A 27171-nucleotide genomic window follows, 5' to 3' on the forward strand; every position below is an offset into this window, starting at 1 on the left:
CCTTTAGCCACAAGGGCCACATCTGACTCCCTCTTAAATATAGCCAATGAACTGGCCTCAACTACCTTCTGTGGCAGAGATTCCACAGATTCACCACTCTCTGTGTGAAAAAAAACTTTCTCATCTCGGTCCTAAAAGACTTCCCCCTTATCCTTAAACTGTGACCCCTTGTTCTGGACTTCCCCAACATCGGGAACAATCTTCCTGCATCTAGCCTGTCCAACCCCTTAAGAATTTTGTAAGTTTCTATAAGATCCCCCCTCAATCTTCAGGCTAGATGCAGGAAGATTGTTCCCGATATTGGGGAAGTCCAGAACAAGGGGTCACAGTTTAAGGATAAGGGGGAAGTCTTTTAGGACCGAGATGAGAACGTTTTTTCCGAGTCTATCCAGTCTTTCTTCATATGAAAGTCCTGCCATCCCAGGAATCAATCTGGTGAACCTTCTCTGTACTCCCTCTATGGCAACAATGTCTTTCCTCAGATTAGGAGACCAAAACTGTACGCAATACTCCAGGTGTGGTCCCACCAATGCCCTGTACGACTCAAGTCAAGTCAAGTCAAATTTATTTGTCACATACACATGCACGGTGTGCAGTGAAATGAAAGTGGCAATGCCTGCGGGTTGTGCACAAAAAAGAATTCGTTACAGCAGCAGAACCTCCCTGCTCCTATTCTCAAATCCCCTCGCTATGAATGCCAACATACCATTCGCTGTCTTCACTGCCTGCTGCACCTGCATGCCTACTTTCAATGACTGGTGTACCACGACACCCAGGTCTCGTTGCATCTCCCATTCTCCTAACCCCACCGAGCCCCTGCCGACCAACGATCCCCGCACACTAACGCCACCTGACACACTAGGGACAGATTTACACTTATACCAAGACAATTAACCTACAGTTTATGAATAAGGGGTAGGCCACTTAGAACGGAGATGAGGATTTTTTTTTTCAGTCAGACAGTTGTAAATCTGTGGAATTCTCTGCCTCAGAAGGCAGTGGAGGCCAATTCTCTGGATGCTTTCAAGAGCGAGTGAGATAGAGCTCTTAAAGATAGTGGAGTATCATATCATATCATATATATACAGCCGGAAACAGGCCTTTTCGGCCCACCAAGTCCGTGCCGCCCAGCGATCCCTGCACATTAACACTATCCTACACCCACTAGGGACAATTTTTACATTTACCCAGCCAATTAACCTACATACCTGTACGTCTTTGGAGTGTGGGAGGAAACCGAAGATCTCGGAGAAAACCCACGCAGGTCACGGGGAGAACGTACAAACTCCTCACAGTGCAGCACCCGTAGTCAGGATCGAACCTGAGTCTCCGGCGCTGCATTCGCTGTAAAGCAGCAACTCTACCGCTGCGCTACCGTGTCAAGGGGTATGGGGAGAAGGCAGGAACGGGGTACTGATTGTGGATGATCAGCCATTATCACATTGAATGGCGGTGCTGGCTCCTCCTGCACCTATTGTCTGTTGTCTACAAACCTGCATGTCTTTGGAATGTGGGAGGCAATAGACAATAGGTGCAGGAGGAGGCCATTCGGCCCTTCGAGCCAGCACCACCATTCAATGTGATCATGGCTGATCATTCTCAATCAGTACCCCGTTCCTGCCTTCTCCCCATACCCCCTGACTCCGCTATCCTTAAGAGCTCTATCTAGCTCTCTCTTGAATGCATTCAGAGAATTGGCCTCCACTGCCTTCTGAGGCAGAGAATTCCACAGATTCACAACTCTCTGACTGAAAATGTTTTTCCTCATCTCAGTTCTAAATGGCTTGCCCCTTATTCTTAAACTGTGGCCCCTGGTTCTGGACTCCCCCAACATCGGGAACATGTTTCCTGCCTCTAACGTGTCCCACCCCTTAATAATCTTATACGTTTCGATAAGATCCCCTCTCATCCTTCTAAATGGTCTACAAACCTGCACGTCTTTGGAGTGTGGGCGAAAACCCACAACGTCACGAGAGAACGTACAATCTCCGTACAGACAGCACCCGTGTTCAGGATGGAACCCGGGTCTCTGGCGCTGAAAGGCAGTAGCTCCAGGGGTTATGGGGAGAAGGCAGGAGAATGGGGCTGAGATAGATCAGCCTTGAGTGAATGGCATAGACTTGATGGGCTGAATGGCCTAATTCTGCTCCTATCACTGATGACCTCATGAAGACGTCCCATCCAAGGGCTGCACACCTCTGTGATTCTGACCCGTATCCTACTGCGCAGTGGTGCAGTGGGTAGAGCTGCTGCCTCACAGTGCCAGAGGCCCCAATTCAAAACCAACCTCAGGTGCTGACTGTGTGCGGAGTTTGCACGTTCATGAGGGATAGGAGAAGAATGAGGCCATTCGGCCCATCGTCTGCTCCACCATCCAATCATGGCTGATCTATCTTGCCCTCTCAATCCCATTCTCCTGCCTTCTCCCCATAACCCTGGACACCCGTACTAATCAAGAATCTCTGCCTTAAAAATATCCATTGGCCTACACAGCCTTCTGTAGCATTGAATTCCATAGATCTTTCACCCTCTAATTAAAGAAATTCTTCTTCGTATCTTTCCTAAAGGTACGTCCTTTTATTCTGAAGCTGTGACCTCTGGTCCTAGACTCTCCCACTAGTGGAAACATTCATTCCACATCCATTCTATCCAGACCTTTCACTATTCAAAAGTGTTTTCACAATTTCACGTTCGCCCAGTGACCGCGTGGGTTTCCTCCAGGTGCTCTAGTTTCCTCCCACATCCTCTACGCGTGCAGCGTGGGTTCACTAGGTTAATTCCCGGGATGGCGGGACTGTCGTATGTTGAAAGACTGGAGCGACTAGGCTTGTATACACTGGAATTTAGAAGGATGAGAGGGGATCTTATCGAAACGTATAAGATTATTAAGAGGTTGGACACGTTAGAGGCAGGAAACATGTTACCAATGTTGGGGGAGTCCAGAACAAGGGGCCACAGTTTAAGAATAAGGGGTAGGCCATTTAGAACTGAGATGAGGGAAAACTTTTTCAGTCAGAGAGTTGTGAATCTGTGGAATTCTCTGCCTCAGAAGGCAGTGGAGGCCAATTCAACTGGATGTTTTCAAGAAAGAGTTAGATTTAGCTCTTAGGGCTAACGGAATCAAGGGATATGGGGAAAAAGCAGGAAAGGGGTACTGATTCTGGATCATCAGCCATGATTATATTGAATGGTGGTGCTGGCTCGAAGGGCCGAATGGCCTACTCCTGCACCTATTTTCTGTTTCTATATTTCTACTCCAGCTCTCCAGGTCCTCGGGCACCACCACACCACCCACTCCAGGCCCCAGAAGCAAGAAAGTGCAGAGAATTGTGGCCGCAGCCCAGCCCATCACACAAACCAACCATTGACTCCATCTACACTTCACGCTGCCTCGGCAAGGCCAGCAGCATAATCAAGGACCAGTCTCACCCCCTTCTCCACCTCTCCCATCAGGCAAGAGGTACAGAAGTGTGAAAACGCACACCTCCAGATAGGTAGAGTCATAGAGTGATACAGTGTGGAAACAGGCCCTTTGGCCCAACTCACCCACACCAGCCAACAATGTCCCAGCTACACTAGTCCCACCTGCCTGCGTTTGGTCCATATCCCTTCAAACCTGTCCTATCCATGTACCTGTCCAACTGCTTCTTAAACGATGGGATAGTCCCAACCTCAACTACCTCCTCTGGCAGCTTGTTCCATACACCCAACCACCCTCTGTGTGAATGGAACAGTTTATGGGACCATTTCTTCCCCGCTGTTATCAGGCAACTGAACCATTCTCTCATCAGCTAGAGAGTGGTCTTGACTTCCCATCTACCTCATTGGAGCCCTTTGGACTATTTTTAATCGGACTTTATCTTGCATTAAACGTTATTGCCTTTATCCTGTATCTATACTCTGTGGACGGCTTGATTGTAATCATGTATAGTCTATTCTTTGACTGGATAGCATACAACTAAGAAGCAGTCTAGGAAAATAACTGCAGATGCTGGTACAAATCAAAGGTATTTATTCACAAAGTGCTGGAGTAACTCAGCAGGTCAGGCAGCATCCCAGGAGAGAAGGAATGGGTGACGTTTCGGGTCGAGACCCTTCTTCAGACTGATGTCAGGGGGGCGGGACAAAGGAAGGATATAGGTGGAGACAGATACACAAAGTGCTGGGGTAACTCAGCAGGTCTATACACAAAGTTCTGGGGTAACTGAGCAGGTCTATACACAAACAAGAAGCATTTCAAAAGTCCGGGAGCAGAGCAAGGACGCCCGTTGGCTGAGCACTAAAGTAAGTGCCAATCACAGTTGAGCAGGCAGTTTAAAAAGAGCGCCAAAAGGAAGCTAGTAGTCAATTTCAAAAGTCCGGGAGCAGAGCAAGGACGCCCGTTGGCTGAGCACTAAAGTAAGTGCCAGTTTAAGTGAGAAGTCAGGTAAATTGGACAATCAGGCAATTTAATTGGTAATATAAGCAATACTTGCAAAAGGGTGCAGCCCAGTGAGGGAAGTGCCCAGTGAGGGAAGTGCCCAGTGAGGGAAGTGCCCAGTGAGGGAAGTGCCCAGTGAGGGAAGTGCCCAGTGAGGGAAGTGCCCAGTGAGGGAAGTGCCCAGTGAGGGAAGTGCCCAGTGAGGGAAGTGCCCAGTGAGGGAAGTGCCCAGTGAGGGAAGTGCGAGTCTTTGGCTGCGAGTCTTCGGCGAGGAGGCTGAGGTGAGGAGGATACCATTGTTTTAAGCCAGAGCTGGTTATAGGCACAAGGTGATGGCGGAAAAGTTGGTGCGGTGTGTTTCCTGCAGGATGTGGGAAGACAGGGACGTCGCTGGAGCTTCTGGGAGCTACACCTGCAAGAACTGTGTCCAGGTGCAGCTCCTGAAGGGACGTGTGGTGGAGTTGCAGAGGCAGTTGGATGACCTCAGGGCCATCCGAGAATGCGAGAGTTTCCTCGACAGGACCTATTGTGAGGCTGTCACGCCAAGGGTCCAGGTCGAGCGAAGGTGGGAGACTGTTTCAGGGGGGAGTGGACGTGGACTACAGGAGACCCCGGTGGCTGTGCCTATTGCAAATAGGTATACCCTCTTGGGAACTGTCGGGGCAGAAGACGTTTCCAGTCCGAGTGGCGGACCTGTTGGCAAGGATACTCGACAGGGGAGACCGAAGTCTGGAAGAGCCGTAGTGGTCGGTGACTCCATAGTCCGAGGGACGGACAGAAGATTCTGTGGCAGCAGGAGGGACTTGAGGATGGTCTGTTGCCTCCCTGGTGCCAGGGTTCAACACATCACAGACCGGCTTCAGAAAATCCTAGTGAGGGAAGGCGATCAACCTGAAGTCGTTGTGCACGTGGGCACGAATGACGTCGGGCGGAAGAGGAAGGAGGTGCTACAGCGGGAGTTTAGAGAGTTGGGAAAAGCACTGAGAAGTAGGACGTCGAAGGTGGTTATCTCTGGACTGCTACCGGTACCTCGTGCTGGTGAGGCCAGGAACAGAGAGATAGAGGGTATGAATTTATGGCTGAGGGGCTGGTGCAGAGAGCAGGGATTTCGATTTCTGGACCACTGGGATCTCTTCTGGGCTAGGGGTGACTTGTACAAAAGGGACGGGTTGCATCTTAACAGCAGGGGGACAAACATTCTGGCAGGCAGGTTTGCTAGTGTGACACCTGTGGCTTTAAACTAAGTAGTGGGGGGGAGGGGTTAACAAATTGTGAATATGAAGATGAGGTAAAAGGGAATACAGGAGATATTGCAAAAGACTCTCGGAAGAATGGGAACAGAAGTTCTAGAGCGGAAAAGAAATTAAGGGCAGGGCCAATTGTGAACGATGTGAGAGAGGAGGTAAATACAGAAGTTAAAGTGTTGTACTTAAATGCGCGTAGTATAAAAAATAAAGTGGATGAGCTTGAGGCTCAGTTAGTCATGGGCAAGTATGATGTTGTAGGGATCACTGAGACATGGTTACAAGAGGACCAGGGCTGGGAACTGAATATCCAGGGGTACACAACGTATAGAAAAGACAGACAGGTGGGCAGAGGGGGTGGGGTTGCTCTGATGGTAAGGAATGATATTCATTCCCTTGCAAGGGGTGACATAGAATCAGGAGATGTTGAATCAGTATGGATAGAAATGAGAAATTGTAAGGGTAAAAAGACCCTAATGGGAGTTATCTATAGGCCCCCAAACAGTAGCCTCGACATAGGGTGCAAGTTGAATCAGGAGATAAAATTGGCGTGTCAAAAATGTGATGCTACTGTGGTTATGGGAGATTTCAACATGCAGGTAGACTGGGAAAATCAGGTTGGAAATGGACCCCAGGAAAGAGAGTTTGTAGAGTGCCTTCGAGATGGATTCTTAGAACAGCTTGTACTGGAGCCTACCAGGGAGAAGGCAATTCTGGATTTAGTGTTGTGTAATGATCCTGATCTGATAAGGGGACTAGAGGTAAAAGAGCCATTAGGAGGCAGTGATCACAACATGATAAGTTTTACTCTGCAAATGGAAAGGCAGAAGGGAAAATCGGAAGTGTCGGTATTACAGTATAGCAAAGGGGATTACAGAGGCATGAGGCGGGAGCTGGCCAAAATTGATTGGAAGGAGGCCCTAGCAGGGAAGACGGTAGAACAGCAATGGCAGGTATTCCTGGGAATAATGCAGAGGTTGCAGGATCAATTTATTCCAAAGAGGTGGAAAGACTCTAAGGGGAGTAAGAGACACCTGTGGCTGACGAGGGAAGTCAGGGACAGCATAAAAATTAAGGAGAGGAAGTATAACATAGCAAAGAAGAGTGGGAAGACAGAGGATTGGGACTCTTTTAAAGAGCAACAAAAGTTAACTAAAAAGGCAATACGGGGAGAAAAGATGAGGTACGAGGGTAAACTAGCCAATAATATAAAGGAGGATAGCAAAAGTTTTTTTAGGTACGTGAAGAGGAAAAAAATAGTCAAGGCAAATGTGGGTCCCTTGAAGACAGAAGCAGGGGAATTTATTATGGGGAACAAAGAAATGGCAGACGAGTTAAACCGTTACTTTGGATCTGTCTTCACTGAGGAAGATACACACAATCTCCCAAATGTTCTAGGGGCCGGAGAACCTAGGGTGATGGAGGAACTGAAGGAAATCCACATTAGGCAGGAAATGGTTTTGGGTAGACTGATGGGACTGAAGGCTGATAAATCCCCAGGGCCTGATGGTCTGCATCCCAGAGTACTTAAGGAGGTGGCTCTAGAAATAGTGGAAGCATTGGAGATCATTTTTCAATGTTCTATAGATTCAGGATCAGTTCCTGTGGATTGGAGGATAGCAAATGTTATCCCACTTTTTAAGAAAGGAGGGAGAGAGAAAACGGGTAATTATAGACCAGTTAGTCTGACATCAGTGGTGGGGAAGATGCTGGAGTCAATTATAAAAGACGAAATTGCTGAGCATTTGGATAGCAGTAACGGGATCATTCCGAGTCAGCATGGATTTACGAAGGGGAAATCATGCTTGACAAATCTACTGGAATTTTTTGAGGATGTAACTAGGAAAATTGACAAGGGAGAGTCAGTGGATGTGGTGTACCTCGACTTTCAGAAAGCCTTCGACAAGGTCCCACATAGGAGATTAGTGGGCAAAATTAGGGCACATGGTATTGGGGGTAGGGTACTGACATGGATAGAAAATTGGTTGACAGACAGAAAGCAAAGAGTGGGGATAAATGGGTCCCTTTCGGAATGGCAGGCAGTGACCAGTGGGGTACCGCAAGGTTCGGTGCTGGGACCCCAGCTATTTACGATATACATTAATGACTTAGACGAAGGGATTAAAAGTACCATTAGCAAATTTGCAGATGATACTAAGTTGGGGGGTAGTGTGAATTGTGAGGAAGATGCAATAAGGCTGCAGGGTGACTTGGACAGGTTGTGTGAGTGGGCGGATACATGGCAGATGCAGTTTAATGTAGATAAGTGTGAGGTTATTCACTTTGGAAGTAAGAATAGAAAGGCAGATTATTATCTGAATGGTGTCAAGTTAGGAGGAGGGGGAGTTCAACGAGATCTGGGTGTCCTAGTGCATCAGTCAATGAAAGGAAGCATGCAGGTTCAGCAGGCAGTGAAGAAAGCCAATGGAATGTTGGCCTTCGTAACAAGAGGAGTTGAGTATAGGAGCAAAGAGGTCCTTCTACAGTTGTACCGGGCCCTGGTGAGACCGCACCTGGAGTACTGTGTGCAGTTTTGGTCTCCAAATTTGAGGAAGGATGTTCTTGCTATGGAGGGCGTGCAGCGTAGGTTCACTAGGTTAATTCCCGGAATGGCGGGACTGTCGTATGTTGAAAGGCTGGAGCGATTGGGCTTGTATACACTGGAATTTAGAAGGATGAGGGGGGATCTTATTGAAACATATAAGATAATTAGGGGATTGGACACATTAGAGGCAGATAACATGTTCCCAATGTTGGGGGAGTCCAGAACAAGGGGCCACAGTTTGAGAATAAGGGGTAGGCCATTTAGAACGGAGATGAGGAAGAACTTTTTCAGTCAGAGAGTGGTGAAGGTGTGGAATTCTCTGCCTCAGAGGGCAGTGGAGGCCAGTTCGTTGGATGCTTTCAAGAGAGAGCTGGATAGAGCTCTTAAGGATAGCGGAGTGAGGGGGTATGGGGAGAAGGCAGGAACGGGGTACTGATTGAGAGTGATCAGCCATGATCGCATTGAATGGCGGTGCTGGCTCGAAGGGCTGAATGGCCTACTCCTGCACCTATTGTCTATTGTCTATTGTCTATTTCATTGTACCTCAGTACATGTGACAATAGAGTCATAGAGTGATACAGCATAGAAACAGGCCCTACGGCCCAACTTGCCCAACAACGTCCCAGCTACACTAGTCCCACCTGCCTGCGCTTGGTCCATATCCCTCCAAACCTGTCCTATCCATGAACCTGTCCAACTGTTTCTTAAACGATGGGATAGTCCCAGCCTCAACTACCTCCTCCGGCAGCTCGTTCCATACACCCACCATCCTCTGTGTGAAAAGGTTACCCCTCAGATTCCTATTAAATCTTTTCCCCTTCATCTTGAACCTATGTCCTCTGGTCCTCGATTACCCTACTCTGGGCAAGAGACTCTGTGCATCTACCCGATCTATTCCTCTCGTGATATTGTATACATGTATAAATGAGATAATAATAATAGATAATTAACTAATAATAATAAACTATTATTAAGACAATAATAAACAAAACTAAACCATCGCTACTCACAGATCCCACTTTTTGCATTCGAGGAATTGGTACACTAACAGGAGGGTCAGTGACCAGTTTGGGATGTTTTACTAAAGAACAGGAGTGGGTGGGAATGGAATGAGGAGAATTCCTGGAGTGGGTGGGAATGGAACGAGGAGCAGCAGTGAAGTTGCTGCCTCCTTGAGCCAGAGAGCCGGGTTCCATCTCGACTACGGGGGCTGTCTGTGACCACATAGGTTTTCTCCCAGTGCTCTGTATTCCTCCCGCACTCCAAAGACGGACAGGTTTGTCGGTTAGTTGGGTTCAGTAAACTTGCCCCGAGAGTGTAGGATGGGAAACTGGGTGAACGTAAAACTAGTGTATGGGTGATCATTGATCGGTGCGGACCTGGTGGGCTGAAAGGCCCGTTTCTTTCTACGCTGTATCTCTAAACAATAGACAATAGACAATAGGTGACCGCGTGGGTTTTCTCCGGGGGCTTCGGTTTCCCCCCCACACTCCGAAGACGTACAGGTTTATAGGTTAATTGGCTCTGGTAAAATTGCCCCTAGAGGACGTGGATGGGAAAGTGGGTTAACCTCTATCCTGGATCTGTACACTGTGGATGGCTCGTTGGTAATAGACAATAGGTGCAGGAGGAGGCCATTCAGCCCTTCAAGCCAGCACCACCATTCAATGTGATCATGGCTGATCATTCTTAATCAGTACCCCGTTCCTGCCTTCTCCCCATATCCCCTGACTCCACTATCCTTAAGAGCTCTATCTAGCTCTCTCGAATGCATTCAGAGAATTGGCCTCCACTGCCTTCTGAGGCAGAATTCCACAGATTCACAACTCTCTGACTGAAAAAGTTTTTCCTCATCTCCGTTCTAAATGGCCTACCCCTTATTCTTAAACTGGACTCCCCCAACATTGGGAACATGTTTCCTGCCTCTAACGCGTTCAACCCCTTAATAATCTTAATAAACTAAACCAAAGTAAAAATTAGCAGGACAATTTGGAAGAAGACTGGAACAGTTGTTTAGTTTAGAGATACAGTGCGGAAACAGGCCCTTTCGGCCCACTGACCAGCGATCCCCACACATTAACACTATCCCATACCCACTAGGGACAATTTTTACATTTACCAAGCCAATTAACTCTACCGCTGCACCACAGTGACCGCCCAAAATCCAGTAGTGTAAGGCCGGCACGGTGGCACAGCAGTAGAGTTGCTGCCTCACAGCGTCAGAGAAGCGGCTTCGATCCTGACTACGGCTACTGCCTGTACGGAGTTTGCACGTTCTCCCCGTGGCTGCGTGGGTTTTCTCCGGTTTCCTCCCACACTCCAAACACGTGCAGGTTTGTAGGTTCATTTGGCTTTGGTAAAGAATTGTCAAATTGTCCCAAGTGTGTGTAGGTTAGTGTACTGGGTGGTCGCTGGCCAGCGTGGGCTCGGTGGGCCAAAGGGCTTGCTTCCACGCTGTTTCTCTAAAGTCTAAAATCTATAGGGCGTTCCTTCAAAGAGTCAGCATCAGCGTGATGGGTTGAATGGCCTCCCTCTTCACTGCATCTCTCCGATTAACCCTCACTGCAGTGACAGTCGATGCTGGGGGAATACTTCCTCCTACTTTGGGTTACCACAGTACGATGCAAGGCCCCTTTCACCATTAGCAAAGCATTGACTCTTAACTCCAATGCATCCACCCAACCCTTTGTGTTGTACATAGTGGGATGTGTACCTGCTGGAGCCTAGAAGAATGAGGGGGGGCCTCATTGAAACATACAGGATAGTGCAAAACTTGGATATAGAGTAGATGTGGAGAGGATGTTTCCACTGGTGGGAGAGTCTAGGACCAAAGGGCACAGCCTTAGAATTAAAGGACGTTCTTTTCGGAAGGAGATGAGGAGAAATTTCTTTAGTCAGAGGGTGGTGAATCTGTGGAATTTTCTGTCACAGTGGACTGTGGAGGCCAACAGTGGATATTTTTAACGCAGAGATAGATAGATTCGTGATTAGTGCGGGTGTCAGAGGTTACGGGGAGAGGGGTGTGGGCAAGATAGACCAGCCATGATTGAATAGTGGAGTAGACTTGAAGGGCCAAATGGCCTAATTCTACTCCTATTCCTTATGACCTTATGAGAATGGGAGGGTGGACTTGTGGACTGGCTCGATCCCACACTGGACTCGCTAGCAGAACCACCAGCAAGTCATCACAGAGTGATACAGTGTGGAAACAGGCCCTTCGGCCCAACTCGCCCACACCGGCCAACAATGTCCCAGCTACACTAGTCCCACCTGCCTGCGCTTGGTCCATAACCCTCATCCCCGACTCTGAGGGACAACCTGAGAGGAAGAGGGTACTTATTAAACACTCATCCCACTGCTCGGGTCCAATCTGGTCTGTTTATTAAAGGACAGAGGTGTGCGAGTCGGTTTATTGAATGTTTTAGTCCGTCCAGATGAGTTTGGTTCATTGTTACATCTACCGAGGTACAGTGAAAGGTTTTTGTCGCCTGCTGACCGTCAGCGGAAAGACGGTACATGATTACAATCGAGCCGTTCACAGTGTTTAGGAGTAGAGATGTAAGAGAGTGGAGCGATTGTAATATGTGATTGTAGATCTGCTTCTGTGGCCAGCACGCACATAGCCGCCTGTGTTGGCCGCCATCTTGGAAGATGGAAATAATCGGATGGGTCAAAGAGGTAGTTTATAAAATGCATTTGGAGTAGGGAGAGGCATGCAGGTATGGTGATGGAGTTCTGGAGCTCAGGGTCCAGGCACAGTGGTGCAACGGTAGAGCTGCTGCCTCACAGCGCCAGAGACCCGGGTTCAAACCAGACTACAGGTGCTGTGTACAAGTTCTCCCTGTGACCGCGTGGGTTTTCTCCGGGTGCTCCGGTTTCCTCCCTTATTCCAAAGACATGCAGGTTCGGAGGTGAATGGGCTTCTGTAAATTGACTCGAGTGTGTAGGACAGAACTAGTGTACGTAGAACTAGTTGCACGTTCTCCCCGTGACCTGCGTGGGTTTTCTCCGGGTGCTCCGGTTTCCCCCCACTCCAAAGATGTACGGGTTTGTAGGTTAATTGGCTTTGATAAAAATTGTACATTGTCCCCAGTGCGTAGGATAGTGCTAGTGAACGGTGTGACCGCTGGCCGGTGTGGATTCGGTGGGCCGAAGGGCCTGCTTCCGCACTGCACCTCTAAAGACTAAAGGAAAAGTCGGAAGGTGATTGTTGGTCAGCACAGATTCAGTGGGCTGAAGGTCCTGTTTCCACACTGTGTCACTGCACTAAACTCAACTAACCCGCTGGTGTAGGGTAGAACTGCGGGTGTTGGTTTAAACCCAAGATGGACTCATAAGCTGGAGTAACAGCGGGTCAGGTTGCACCTGTGGAGAAAAGGAATAGGTGGCTTTTCGGGGCGAGACACCTTCTTCAGACTGGTCTCGGCCCAAAATGTCACCTATCCATGTTCTCCAGAGATGCTGCCTGACCCGCTGAGTTATTCCAGCACTCTGTGAAACGTCACCTATCCATGTTCTCCACAGATGCTGCCTGACCCGCTGAGTTACTCCAGCACTCTGTGAGGCGTCACCTATCCGTGTCCTCCAGAGATGATGCTTGACCCTGGGTCAGGCAGCATTTCTGGAGAACATGGATAGGTGACAGGCAACAACTCTGGAGAGAAGGAAAGGGTGACGTTTTGGGTCGGGACCCTTCAGTACGATTGATCTAGATGGTGGTGGAAACAGCCGGTTGTTAAAACTAATTGGTTCCATTGAGAATAAACGCAGACGGGAGGGAGGGAGGGGAAGGGAAGATGTGTCTTTATTTCTACAATATAATTATTCCAGATTCTTGGGTGTACGGCTGAACGTCTCTAATCACGGTTCCTAACGACTGGTGAGTTCTAGACCTCCGGTCTGGCTGCAGTGCGGTCGGTTCCCTCTCAATCTCTTCGCTAGCTCTTCCCCAGCTTCTCCCTGCGGCTGCCGGCCTTCGGGCCACCAAGCGCTCTAGTTTCTCACCAGCTTCTTATCCCGCTTACCGTTCACTCGAACTGACTTCAGCTGCCCGTCCTCCTCCACCTCCTCCCTCTCTTCACCGTTCTCCACAATCCTGGGAGACAAACCGAGTTATTGATTAGTTTATAGATACAGCACGGAAAAGTAAATCCATTTGGGTAACGGCAGCACGGTGGCGCAGAGGGTAGAGTTGCTGCCTCACAGCGCCGGAGGCCCGGGTTCCATCCCGACTACGGGTGCTGTCGGTACGGAGTTTGTACGTTCTCCCCGTGACCTGCGTGGGGTTTCTCTCGTTTCCCTCCCACACTCCAAAGACATACAAGGTTTGTAAGTTAATTTATTAACGAATTTATTTGTTAACTAATTAATTTATTGCATCGTATGGGAGGCGCATTCCCAATCTCGTTGTACCCCTGTACAATGACAATAAACATATATTGTATTGTATTGTATTGTATTGTATTTGGCTGTCGGCTCACTGGGTCCGCGCCGCCCAGCGATCCCCGCACACTAATACTATCCTACACACACTGGGGACAATTTACACATTTACACCAAGCCAATTAACCTACAAACCTGGACGTCTTTGGAGTGTGGGAGGAAACCGAAGATCTCGGAGAAAACCCACGCAGGTCACGGGGAGAACGTGCAATCTCGTACAGACGGCGCCCGTAGTCGGGATGGAACCCGGGTCTCCGGCGCTGCAAGCGCTGTAAGACAGCGACTCTACCGCTGCGCCACCGTGCCGACCCTTTGAGGAAACGCGCACTATTCCGATGCACTCCAGCTGTTTGGTATTATTGAACATAGTTCACTCGAAGCACGAGCTGTCATTGGAACAAAGTTCACCTGCCTTGTCGGGTATTTTAAGCTTTTTGTAGGATCAAAACTTCATCCAATGCGTTTTGATGGGACCATGGAACCGAATGTTTAGTTTAGAGACACAGTGTGGAAACAGGCCCTTCAGCCCACTGAATCTGTGCTGACCAACAATCACCTTCCGACTTTACCTTTAGACTTTAGAGGTACAGTGCAGAAACAGGCCCTTCGGCCCACTGAGTCCACACCGACCGGCGGTCAACCCGTACACTAGCACTATACTACGCACTAGGGACAATGTACAATTTTTATCAAAGCCAATTAACCTACAAACCTGTACATCTTTGGAGTGTGGGAGGAAACCGGAGTACCCGGAGAAAACCCGCGCGGTCACAGGGAGAACGTACAACTAGGCCCACTGAGTCCGTGCCGACTAGCAATCACCCCATTCACACTAGTTTAGTTTAGAGATACAGAGTGGAAACAGATCTTCAGCCCACTGAGTCAACTCCGACTATTGATCTCCAGTTTACTAATTCAGCCAACTATTGATCTCTAGTTTACTAGTTTAGCCAAATATTATAGAGTCATAGAGTGCTATCGTGTGGAAAGAGGCCCTTTGGCTCAACGTGCCCACACCTGCCAACATGTCGTCGTTACACTAGCGTAAGAAAATAACTGCAGATGCTGGTACAAATCGAAGGTATTTATTTCACAAAATGCTGGAGTAACTCAGCAGGTCAGGCAGCATCTCAGGAGAGAAGGAATGGGTGACGTTTCGGGTCGAGACCCTTATTCAGTTTCGACCCAAAACGTCACCCATTCCTTCTCTCCTGAGATGCTGCCTGACCTGCTGAGTTACTCAAGCATTTTGTGAAATAAATGTCGTCATAACACTGGTCCCACCTGCCTGTGTTTGGTCCATATCTCTCCAAACCCGTCCTATCCATATACTTGTCTAACTGTTTCTTAAACATAACATAACATAACATAACATAACATAACTTTATTGTCACTCGGCACAACACCGAGCGAAATTTCAGCAGTCACACAAAACACAGCAAAAAAGAAAAGAACACAGGACACCCGACCCCAACACAAACATCCATCACAGTGACTCCAAACGCCCCCTCACTGTGATGGAGGCAACAAAACTTCCCCTCTCCTCCCCCCGCACCCACGGACAGGCAGCTCGACCCCTACCGAGGCAAACGACACGCACAGCCCCCGCAAGGGGATGGAAGGCTCCGCGGCCGAGCCGCCCCGGGCACCGAAACGTCCCGCAGCCACACCGGGCGATGTTAAGTCCAACGGCCGAGCCGCACCGGGCACTGATACGTCCCGCGGCCAAACGTTGGGATAGTTCCTGCCTCAACTACCTCCTCTGGCAGCTCATTCCATACACCCACCACACTTTGTGTGAAAAAGTTGCCCCTCAGATTCCTATTAAATCTTTTCCCCCTCACCTTACATCTATGTCCTCTGGTCCTCGATTCGCTTACTCTGGGCAAGAGACTCTGCATTGATCACTAGTTTACTAGTACAATAGTTTGGTGTAGTTTATTATTGTCACGTGTACCGAGATACAATGACAAGCTTTTTTTGTGTGATAACCAGTCAAAGAAAAGAATGATATATGATTACTAAGGGGTTGGACACGTTGGAGGCAGGAAATATGTTCCCAATGTTGGGGGAGTCCAGAACCAGGGGCCACAGTTTAAGAATAAGGGGTAGGCCATTTAGAACGGAGATGAGGAAAAACCTTTTCAGTCAGAGAGTTGTAAATCTGTGGAATTCTCTGCCTCAGAAGGCAGTGGAGGCCAATTCTCTGAATGCATTCAAGAGAGACCTAGATAGAGCTCTTAAGGATAGCGGAGTCAGGGGGTATGGGGAGAAGGCAGGAACGGGATACTAATTGAGAATGATCAGCCATGATCACATTGAATGGCGGTGCTGGCTCGAAGGGCCGAATGGCCTACTCCTGCACCTATTGTCTATTGTCTATTACCAACGAGCCATCCACATGTACAGATCCAGGATAGAGGTTAACCTACTTTCCCATCCACATCCTCTACTCTAGGGGCAATTTTACCAGAGCCAATTAACCTACAAACCTGCACGTCTTCGGAGTGTGGGAGGAAACCGGAGCCACCGGAGGGGGGAACGTACAAACTCCGTACAAAACAGCGCCCGTAGTCAGGATCGAACACAGGTCTCTGGTGCTGGGAGGCAGCAACTCTACCGCTGCACCACCGTGCCACACCAATGTTTGAGTTTTAGTTTACAACAGAAGCCAAGACTGAAGATGGGTCCCTACCCAAAATGTCACCTATCTATGTTCTCCAGAGATGCTGCCTGAAGTTACTCCAGCACTCTGTGAAATGTCACCTATCCATGTTCTCCACAGATGCTGCCTGACCCACTGAGTTACTCCAGCACATTGTTTTTTTAATTGAAGAATCTTGGTGAACACTAACTGTTTCTCATTAAAATGATGTGGCCTGACCTACTTAGTATATCTGAACAGCTTTTTTGTAGTTATTTCAATTCTTTGTTATCCTGAGATGACAACAGAGTGCTGGAATAACTCAGCGGGTCAGGCAGCATCTGTGGAGAACATGGATAGGTGACGTTTCACAGAGTGCTGGAGTAACTCAGCGGGTCAGGCAGCAAGGCTCAGTGCTGGGACCCCAGTTATTTACAGTGTATATTAATGATTTGGACGAGGGAATTGAATGCAACATCTCTAAGTTTGCGGATGACATGAAGCTGGGTGGCAGTGTTAGCTGCGAGGAGGATGCTAGGAGGCTGCAGAGTGACTTGGATAGATTAGGCGAGTGGGCAAATGCATGGCAGATGCAATATAATGTGGATAAATGTGAGGTTATCCACTTTGGCGGCAAGAACAGGAAAGCAGAGTATTACCTGAATGGAGCCGATTGGGAGAAGGGGAGATGCAACGTGACCTGGGTGTCATGGTGCACCAGTCATTGAAAGCAAGCATGCAGGTGCAGCAGGCAGTGAAGAAAGCGAATGGTATGTTGGCATTCATAGCAAGAGGATTTGAGTTTAGGAGCAGGGAGGTTCTGCTGCAGTTGTACAGGGCCTTGGTGAGACCGCACCTGGAGTATTGTGTGCAGTTTTGGTCTCCTAACCTGAGGAAAGACGTTCTTGCCTTAGAGGGAGTACAGCGAAGGTTCACCAGATTGATCCCTGGGATGGCGGGACTTACATATGAGGAAAGACTGGATAGACTGGGCTTGTACTCGCTGGAATTTAGAAGACTGAGGGGGGATCTTATAGAAACATATAAAATTCTTAAGGGGTTGGAGAGGCTAGATGCGGGAAGATTGTTCCCGATGTTGGGGGAGTCCAGAACTAGGGGTCACAGCTTAAGGATAAGGGGGAAGTCTTTTAGGACCGAGATGAGAAAACATTTCTTCACACAGAGAGTGGTGAGTCTGTGGAATTCTCTGCCACAGAAGGTAGTTGAGGCCAGTTCATTGGCTATATTTAAGAGAGAGTTAGTTGTGGCCCTTTTTGCTAAAGGGATCAGGGGGTACGGAGAGAAGGCAGGTACGGGCTACTGAGCTGGATGATCAGCCATGATCATATTGAATGGCGGTGCAGGCTCGAAGGGCCGAATGGCCTACTCCTGCACCTATTTTCTATGTTTCTATGTTTCTATGTTTCTATGTTTCTATGTTTCTATCTGTGGAGAACATGGATAGGTGACGTTTCACAGAGTGCTGGAGTAACTCAGCGGGTGGAGGGGGACGAATTTGTAACTTTGTTCTCCACAGTTGCTGCCTGACCCGCTGAGTTACTCCAGCACTCTGTGAAACGTCACCTATCCATTTTCTCCACAGATGCAGCCTGACCCGCAGAGTTACTCCAGCACTCTGTGAAATGTCACGTATCCATGTTCTCCACAGATGCTGCCTGACCCGCTGAGTTACTCCAGCACTCTCTTCCCCCTGTAAGGGATGAAGATCATAAGGCCCTGACAGAAGGCGTTGAATCTCATCTTCGGTACTCACTTTCTGGTGGTCACGCGCTTGCCATTAACAAACTTCGTGGAGGTCGAGATCGATCGGAAATTGCCGATTCCGCCACCGCCGAAGTTGGTGGAGAACGAGGAGAATTCTGTCGACGGCAAAGGACACTGGTTAGTGGGTGGAGCAGAGTGTTCAGACAGTGCACAGAGGGCAGTGGGCGTATGCAAAGAGGTGCCAGAGGAGGTCCACAGGCCCATACAGATCCAGACCACGGGTGCTGTTTGTACGTTCGCCCCGTGACCTGCGTGGGTTTTCTCCGAGACCTTCGGTCTCTTTCCACACTCCAAAGACGCGCAGGTTTGTAGAGTTATTGGCTTGGTAAACGTAAAATAAAATCGTCCCGAGTGTATGTAGGATGGTGTTATAAGAAAATAACTGCAGATGCTGGTACAAATCGAAGGTATTTATTCACAAAATGCTGGAGTAACTCAGCAGGTCAGGCAGCATCTCAGGTGAGAAGGAATGGGTGACGTTTCAGGTCGAGACCCTTCTTCAGACTGATGTCAGGGGGGCGGGACAAAGGAAGGATATAGGTGGAGACAGGAAGATAGAGGGAGATCTGGGAAGGAGGAGGGAAGAGAGGGACAGAGGAACTATCTAAAGTTGGAGAAGTCGATGTTCATAGATGGTGTTAGTGTGCGGGGATCGCTGGTCGGTGTGGACCCGGTGGGCCAAAGGGCCTGTTTCCGCGCTGTGTCTCTAAAGTAAATAAACTAAAGGAGGTAGTTGAGGCAGGTACCATCACAACGTCTAAAAGACACCTGAACAGGTGCATGGATCAGATAGGTTTAGAGGGATATGGGCTAAACAGGTACAGTGGAGCAGCGGGTGGAGCTGCTGCCTCACAGCGCCAGTGACCCGGGTTCCATCCTGACCTCGGGCATTGTCTGTGTGTGGAGTTTGTACGTTCTCCCCGTGACCGTGGGGGTTTTCTCCGGGTGCGTTGGATTCCCCACACGTCCAAAAGACGTGCGGGTTTGTAGGTTAATTGGCTTCTGTATATTGCCCCGAGTGTGTAGGGTGAGAGTACATTGCCCCGAGTGTACATTGCCCCGAGTGTACATTGCCCCGAGTGTATATTGCCCCGAGTGTGTAGGGTGAGAGTAGGGGACGACATAGAACTAGTGTACAGGTGATAGAAAACGGGGCTTCCCCTCCTCCATTATAGATGAGGCTCTCACTAGGGTCTCTTACACATCCCGCAGCTCCGCTCTTGCTCCCCCTCCCCCCACTCGTAACAAGGACAGGATCCCCCTCGTTCTCACCTTCCACCCCACCAGCCAGCGTATCCAACAAATCATCCTCCAACATTTCCGTCACCTACAACGGGACCCCAAAACTGGCTACATCTTCCCATCCCCGCCCCTTTCTGCGTTCCGCAGAGACCGTTCCCTCCGTAACTCCCTGGTCCACTCGTCCCTTCCTACCCAAACCACCCCATCCCCGAGCACTTTCCCCTGCAACCGCACGAGATGCAACACCTGTCCCTTTACCTCCCCCCTCAACTCCATCCAAGGACCCAAACAGTCTTTCCAGGTGAGACAGAGGTACACCTGCACCTCCTCCAACCTCATCTACTGTATCCGCTGCTCTAGATGTCAGCTTATTTACATCGGCGAAACCAAATGCAGGCTCGGCGATCGTTTCGCTCAACACCTTCGCTCGGTCCGCGTTAACCAACCTGATCTCCCGGTGGCTGAGCATTTCAACTCCCCCTCCCATTCCCAGTCTGACCTTTCTGTCATGGGCCTCCTCCAGTGCCATAGTGAGGCCCACCGGAAATTGGAGGAACAGCACCTCATATTTCGCTTGGGCAGCTTGCAGCCCAGCGGTATGAACATCGACTTCTCCAACTTTAGATAGTTCCTCTGTGCCTCTCTTCCCCTCCCCCTTCCCAGTTCTCCCTCTATCTTCCTGTCTCCACCTATATCCTTCCTTTGTCCCGCCCCCCTGACATCAGTCTGACGAAGGGTCTCGACCCGAAACGTCACCCATTCCTTCTCTCCTGAGATGCTGCCTGACCTGCTGAGTTACTCCAGCATTCTGTGAAATAAATACCTTCGATTTGCACCAGCATCTGCAGTTATTTTCTTACACTAGTGTACAGGTGATTGATGGACAGCATGGAATCAGTGGGCCGGAGGACCGGGTTTCCATGCTGCATCCCTAGACTGAACGGGACCAGCTCAGATAGACATCTTGGTCATCATTGAAGGGTTGGGCCGAAGGGCTTGTTTCTGCAGACACGTGGAACTGCAGATGCTGGCTTACAACAAAAAAAGACACAAAGTGCTGGAGTAACTCAGCAGGTCAGGCAGCATCTCAGGTGCACATGGATGACAATAGACTATAGACAACAGGTGCAGGAGGAGGCCATTCGGTCATTCGAGCCAGCACCGCCATTCACTGTGATCATGGCTGATCATTCACAATCGGTACCCCGTTCCTACCTTCTCCCCATACCCCCTGACTCCACTATCTTTAAGAGCTCTATCTAGCTCTCCCTTGAAAACATCCAGAGAATCAGCCTCCACTTCCTTCTGAAGCAAATTCCACAGATTCACAACTCTTTGGGTGAAAAAGGTTTTCCCTCATCTCCGTTCTAAATGACCTACCCCTTATTCTTAAACTGTGGCCCCTTGTTCTGGACTCCCCCAACATTGGGAACATGTTTCCTGCCTCTAACGTGTCCAACCCCTTAATAATCTTATACGTTTCAATAAGATCCCCTCTCATTCTTCTAAATCCCAGTGTATACAAGCCTAGTCGCTCCATTCTTTCAACATATGACAGTCCCGCCATCCCGGGAATTAACCTAGTAAACCTACGCTGCACGCCCTCAATAGCAAGAATGTCCTTTCTTAAATTAGGAGATCAAAACTGCACACAGTACTCCAGGTGTGGTCTCACTATGGCCCTGTACAACTCCAGAAAGACCTCTTTGCTCCTAAACTCAACTCCTCGTGTTATGAAAGGCAACATGTCATTAGTTTTATTCACTGCCTGCTGTACCTGCATGCTTACTTTCAGTGACTGATGCACTAGGACACCCAGATCTCGTTGTACGACCCCTTTTCCTAACTTGACACCATTCAGATAATAATCTGCCTTCCTGTTCTTGTCACCAAAGTGGCAATCCATCCCATGGGTGACGTTTTGGGTCGGGACCCTTCTTCAGCTTGTTTCTACCTCCCCCAGCACCTCCTGCCATATTGCCGCCAACCTTGGCAACCAACCCAGTAATGTCGCAGTTTTCAACGTACCTGATCCGGTGGGAAAAGGGAATGAGAACAAAGATCCAGGTTGTCGCGATCTGCCACTGCTCCCCAGGTCAGAAAAAGGACCAAAATCATCTGTTGAAAGAATAAAACCAGAAGGTGAAGAAGATCTAGAGTAGTGTGTAGGAAGGAACTGCAGATGTTGGCTGAGTCAGAGGGTGGTGTATCTGTGGAATTCTTAGCCACAGGAGGCTGTGGAGGCCAAGTCAACGAATATTTTCAAAGCAGAGATAGATAAATTCTGTGTAAGAAGGAACTTGCAGAGATGCTGGTTTAAACCAAAGATAGGCACAAAAAGCTGGAGTAACACAGCAGGAGAGGCAGCATTTCTGGAGAGAAGGAATAGGTGACGTCACCCATCCCTTCTCTCCAGAAATGCTGCCTGTCCTGCTTGAGTTACTCCAGTTTTTTGTGCCTATCTTAGATAGATTCTTATTCACAACATGCTGGAGTAACTCAGCAGGTCAGGCAGCATCTCAGGAGAGAAGGAATGGGTGACGTTTCGGGTCAAGACCCTTCTAAGGGTCTCGACCCGAAACGTCACCCATTCCTTCTCTCCTGAGATGCTGCCTGACCTGCTGAGTTACTCCAGCAATTTGTGAATAAATACCTTCGATTTGTACCAGATTCTGCAGTTATTTTCTTATACTACCTTTAGATAGATTCTTGATTAGTACGGGTGTCAGAGGTTGCGGGGAGAAGGCAGGAGAGTGGGGTTAGGAGGGAGAGATAGATCAGCCATGATTGAATGGCGGAGTAGACTTGATGGGCTAAATGGCCTAATTCTGCTCCTATCACCAATGACCTTATGACCGAAGATAGACGGAAAATGCTGAAGTAACTCAGCAGGACAGGCAGCATCACTGGAGAGGAGGAATGGGTGATGTTTCGGGACGAGACACTTCTTCAGACTGAGCTAGTAAAGATGAGGTGGGGGGGGCCTGGCAAACGGAAGTCATTGAAGAGAGGAAGGGCGTGTGAGGTGTCTTGGACATAGGTCAGGAAGGAGTGGACCGGTGGGGATAGGATGGAGTCGAGGTATGTGGAAATAAATTCAGTGGGATAGGAACAGGCAGAAACAATGGGTCTGCCAGGGCAGTTTTGTTTATGAGTTTCAGGGAGAAGATAAAGTGATAAAATCAGAAATAGTATGAAGAAGTGTCTCAACCCGAAACGTCACCCATTCCTCCTGTCCAGAGATGCTGTCTATCCCACGGAGTTACACCAGCTTCTTCTGCCTATTTTTCTAAAATCTACCTGTTCATTCAAGAAACCTGATCTATTGGTTAGAGGCACAAGACCCGGTGGACCACGCAACCGAAAGCACAAAGACCCGGTGGACCACGCAACCGAAAGCACAAAGACCCGGTGGGCCACGGCCAGTAAGTGACGCTACCATGCCGGCCCCTGCTGGTCGCCCGAAGACCAGAGAACGGAGAGGAGGGAGCCAGCGAGGAGCAAGGAGAGTAGAGTTGGCAACTGTCCCGTATTAGCCGGGACATCCTGTAAATTTGGGCTAAATTGGTTTGTCCTGAACGGGACCGCCCTTGTCCAATATTAGGCCTGGGGAGAGCTGTAGGCCCGAACACTTTAGGCCTGGGGGGCGCTGAAGGCCCGGACAGTGTAGGCCCGGGGGGCGCTGTAGGCCTGGACACTGGAGGCCCAGACACTGTAGGCCCGGACAGTGTTGGCCCGGACAGTGTTGGCCCGGACAGTGTTGGCCCGGACAGTGTAGGCCCGGACAGTGTAGGCCCGGACAGTGTAGGCCCGGACAGTGCAGGCCCGGACAGTGTAGGCCCGGACAGTGTAGGCCCGGACAGTGTAGGCCCGGACAGTGTAGGCCCGGACAGTGTAGGCCCGGACAGTGTAGGCCCAGACACTGTAGGCCGGGACAGTGTAGGCCTGGACAGTGTAGGCCTGGACAGTGTAGGCCTGGAGGCCACCTAACGGAGGTTGCGTAGCAACCCGCCTCCCGACCCGAACAGCCGCCATTGGTGGAGCGGGGGCACGTGGCCGCTGGCTGGGTGAGGGCGGTGACGTCACCTTTGGTCCCTTATTTGGGAGTGAAGAAGATGGCAACCCTAAAGGAGAGTGAACTGGGGTCTGGCCTTCCCCACCCTCAGGGTCGGCTGCGGCAGGCTCCCACCCCCCGGGGCACACAGGTGGCCGGGCGAGGAGAGGGACGTCGGTTCGTTGGACGATCCGGACCTCCAAGGAAGGCGATGGCTGGAGGCCCTGCAGCGGCCTGGGGCTCGCCTGGATCGGGCCCCGTCCAGGAGATTTTGCAGTGGAGCAGTGAAATGTTGAAACAAAGAACTGCAGATTCTGGGATACAAAAGAAGTCAAGCCTGAAGTGACTTCCCGAAACTTCACCTATCCATGTTCCCTTGAGATGCCGCCTGACCTGCTGAAATACCCGTTGATTAGTACCCGTGTCAGGGATTATGGAATTCTTTGCCACAGAAGGCTGTGGAGACCAAGTCTACGGATATTTTTAAGGCAGAGATAGATTCTTGATTAGTACGGGTGTCAGTAGGTCACAACCCATTGACGAGAAATAGTTAATATGAAACAGGTGCACCGAGATCCCTGAGAAAGGTAGGGGGTCTTGGAGGGGAGGATGCTCCTCAAACTGCGGAGCATCCTGGACAATACGGCTCACCCCCTCCCTCCGTGACACACTGGCCAACCTGAGGAGCACCTTCAGCAACAGACTGGTCCCACCAAGATGCAGCACAGAACGCCACAGGAGATCCTTCTTCCCTGTGGCTATCGAACTGTACAACTCCTCCCCCTTCTGTGGTGGGGTAGACTGAGACTGACTCCCATCCCCCCTCCACCCACCCCTCCCCAATCTTTGCACGTCAACAATCCTGGACTTTCCAATCGACACTTTAATTCCATGTTTCATGTATCTGGTTGTGTTTATGATCATTGGAAGATCAATTTCCCTCCTGGGATGAATAACGTTCTATCGTATTATACCGTATCGTATGAAAGACAAAGGCAGCACATGCTCACCAAACAACTCTGCGAAAGGATCTCGCCCGCCAAAGAACTCCCTAAATACTTCGTCAGGGCTACGGAACGAGAAGATAAACTCTGGAAACTCTGTGTCCATCCTGGGCACCCTGCCACCTGTTAAAGTATACAGAAGACGACAATGAGAAGCACTTCAAAAATCACAGGTTATAAAAGCATTCATCAATATATGGTGCATTACAGGATAATATGGTCATAATTTTTTCGTTTACTTTAGTTTAGAGATACAGCGCGGAAACAGGCCCTTCAGCCCACCGAGTCCGCACCGCCCAAAACTCTCCACACATTAACACTATCCTACACGCACTAGGGACGATTTTTACATTTATACCAAGCCAATTAACCTACAAACCTGTACGTCTTAGGAGTGTGGGAGAAAACTGTAGATTTCGGAGAAAACCCACGCAGGTCACGTGTATAACGTACAAACTCTGTGCAGACAGCACCCGTGGTCAGGATCGAACCCGGGTCTCTGGCGCTGTGAGGCAATGCATTCAAGAGAGATCTAGATAGAGCTCTTAAGGATAGCAGAGTCAGGGGGTATGGGGAGAAGGCAGGAACGGGGTACTGATTGAGAATGATCAGCCATGATCACAGTGAATGGCGGTGCTGGCTCGAAGGGCCGAATGGCCTCCTCCTGCACCTATTGTCTATTGTCTATTGTCTACCACTGCGTCACCAATAATGAACCGCCAGGTGCTGTCTGTACGGAGTTTGTACGTTCTCCCTGTGACCACGTGGGTTTTCTCCAGGTGCTCCGGTTTCCTCCCACATTCCAAAGGCGTGCAGGTTTGTCGGCTCATTGACTTCTGTAAATTGCCCCTGACGTGTGTGATGCGAAAGTGGAATAACATAGAACCATCCACTCACCAACTAGAGAGCGGGCCTGACCTCCCATCTACCTCACTGGAGACCTTCCAACTATCTTTAAACAGACTCGACGGGATTTTATCTTGCACTAAACATTATTTCCTTTATCGTGTATCTGAGCACCGGACAGCTTGATTGTAATTATTCACAAAATGCTGGAGTAACTCAGCAGTTGATTGTAATTATTCACAAAATGCTGGAGTAACTCAGCAGGTCAGGCAGCATCTCGGGAGAGAAGGAATGGTTTGAAGAAGGGTCTCGACCCGAAACGTCACCCATTCCTTCTCTCCCGAGATGCTGCCTGACCTGCTGAGTTACTCCAGCATTTTGTGAATAAATACCTTCGATTTGTACCAGCATCTGCAGTTATTTTCTTATACAGCTTGATTGTAATCATGTATAGTCGTTCCACTGACTGGTTAGCATGCAACAAAAAGCTTATCACTGCACCTCGGTACACGTGACAATAATAAACTAAACTAAAACATTCTTGATGCTACACTGCAGTGAACTAAACTAAACTAAATCCCTGGGGCTGACGTTGTCGACCTCCCCGTGGTGAGCCCTGTCAACGGACCTCAGTCAGGCGAACGACACCAAACAGAGACAGCAGCAGCAGAAGCAGCTCCATAACTTCTGCTGCCTCAAACGCAAGAAGAAGAGGAAGAAGAAGAAGAAAAAGAAGTAGAAGAACTAAATTCCTCTCTTTCCTCTCTTCTCTCCATCCCCTGGACTGCGGTGCATCGTCCAGAAGGCTCAAACTCTGGGAAGAGAGACTAGAGAAATCTCCGGAAGACATTCACCGGGCCCTGGTGAGACCGCACCTGGAGTACTGTGTGCAGTTTTGGTCTCCAAATTTGAGGAAGGACATTCCTGCTATTGAGGGCGTGCAGCGTAGGTTTACTAGGTTAATTCCCGGAATGGCGGGACTGTCGTATGTTGAAAGACTGGAGCGACTAGGCTTGTATACACTGGAATTTAGAAGGATGAGAGGGGAATCTTATCGAAACGTATAAGATTATTAAGGGGTTGGACACGTTAGAGGTAGGAAACATTTTCCCGATGTTGGGGGAGTCCAGAACCAGGGGCCACAGTTTAAGAATAAGGGGTAGGTCATTTAGAACTGAGATGAGGAAAAACCTTTTTACAGTCAGAGAGTTGTAAATCTGTGGAATTCTCTGCCTCAGAAGGCAGTGGAGGCCAATTCTCTGAATGCATTCAAGAGAGAGCTAGATAGAGCTCTTAAGGGTAGCGGAGTCAGGGGGTATGGGGAGAAGGCAGGAACGGGGTACTGATTAAGAATGATCAGCCATGATCACATTGAATGGTGGTGCTGGCTCGAAGGGCCGAATGGCCTCCTCCTGCACCTATTGTCTATTATCTGACAATAAAACACTCTTGACTCTTGAAGTAACCCAACACCATGCTTTCCACAGTGCATCTGTTTGAACTTTATCCTTACCTGCTCCAACTAATCCGTCTTTTCCATACTTGTCATAAATGTCTCGTTTACTTCCTACAAGGGAGAGATTTAATAAAACTAAGCGCATGCTTTAGGCAGAGCTGAATGCATGAAAAACAGGCGTAACTTTACTTTAATTTATATACAGTGTGGAAACAAGGCCCTTCCTTTACCCCACCGAGTCGGTGTCGACCAACAATCACCCGTTCACCAGCACTATCCGATACAGAGGGGACCTACAAATTAACCTACAAACCTGCATGTCTTGGAAGTGTGGGAAGAAACCGGAGCACACGGAGAAAACCCACGCAGTCATAGGGAGAATGCGCCCGAGTTCAGGATCGAACCCGGGTCTCTGGCGCTGTGAGACAGAAACTCCACCGCTGCGCCACCATGCCGCTGTTGAAATGTCTTTTTCTTTTCCCTCCAGTT

At 49.3% G+C, this 27171-nt stretch overlaps 1 protein-coding gene across 4 annotated transcripts in view; it reads right to left on the bottom strand.

Annotated features, from left to right (window-relative positions):
• dnajb2 (DnaJ heat shock protein family (Hsp40) member B2) overlaps positions 1 to 27171 on the bottom strand; it is a 47161-nt gene that overhangs the window by 5642 nt on the left and 14348 nt on the right. For all 4 annotated transcript variants that reach the window (XM_078403265.1, XM_078403262.1, XM_078403264.1 and 1 more), the window contains exons 4-8: positions 26740 to 26793; positions 24387 to 24503; positions 21351 to 21440; positions 18070 to 18175; positions 13234 to 13304 (exon numbers count right to left, since the gene is read on the bottom strand). In XM_078403265.1, coding sequence (XP_078259391.1) covers positions 13234 to 13304; positions 18070 to 18175; positions 21351 to 21440; positions 24387 to 24503; positions 26740 to 26793 — 438 coding nt within the window. The remainder of the gene's footprint in view (positions 1 to 13233; positions 13305 to 18069; positions 18176 to 21350; positions 21441 to 24386; positions 24504 to 26739; positions 26794 to 27171) is intronic.

This window comes from Rhinoraja longicauda, chromosome 8, assembly GCF_053455715.1.
Source record: "Rhinoraja longicauda isolate Sanriku21f chromosome 8, sRhiLon1.1, whole genome shotgun sequence".
Taxonomy (NCBI): Eukaryota; Metazoa; Chordata; class Chondrichthyes; order Rajiformes; family Arhynchobatidae; genus Rhinoraja; species Rhinoraja longicauda.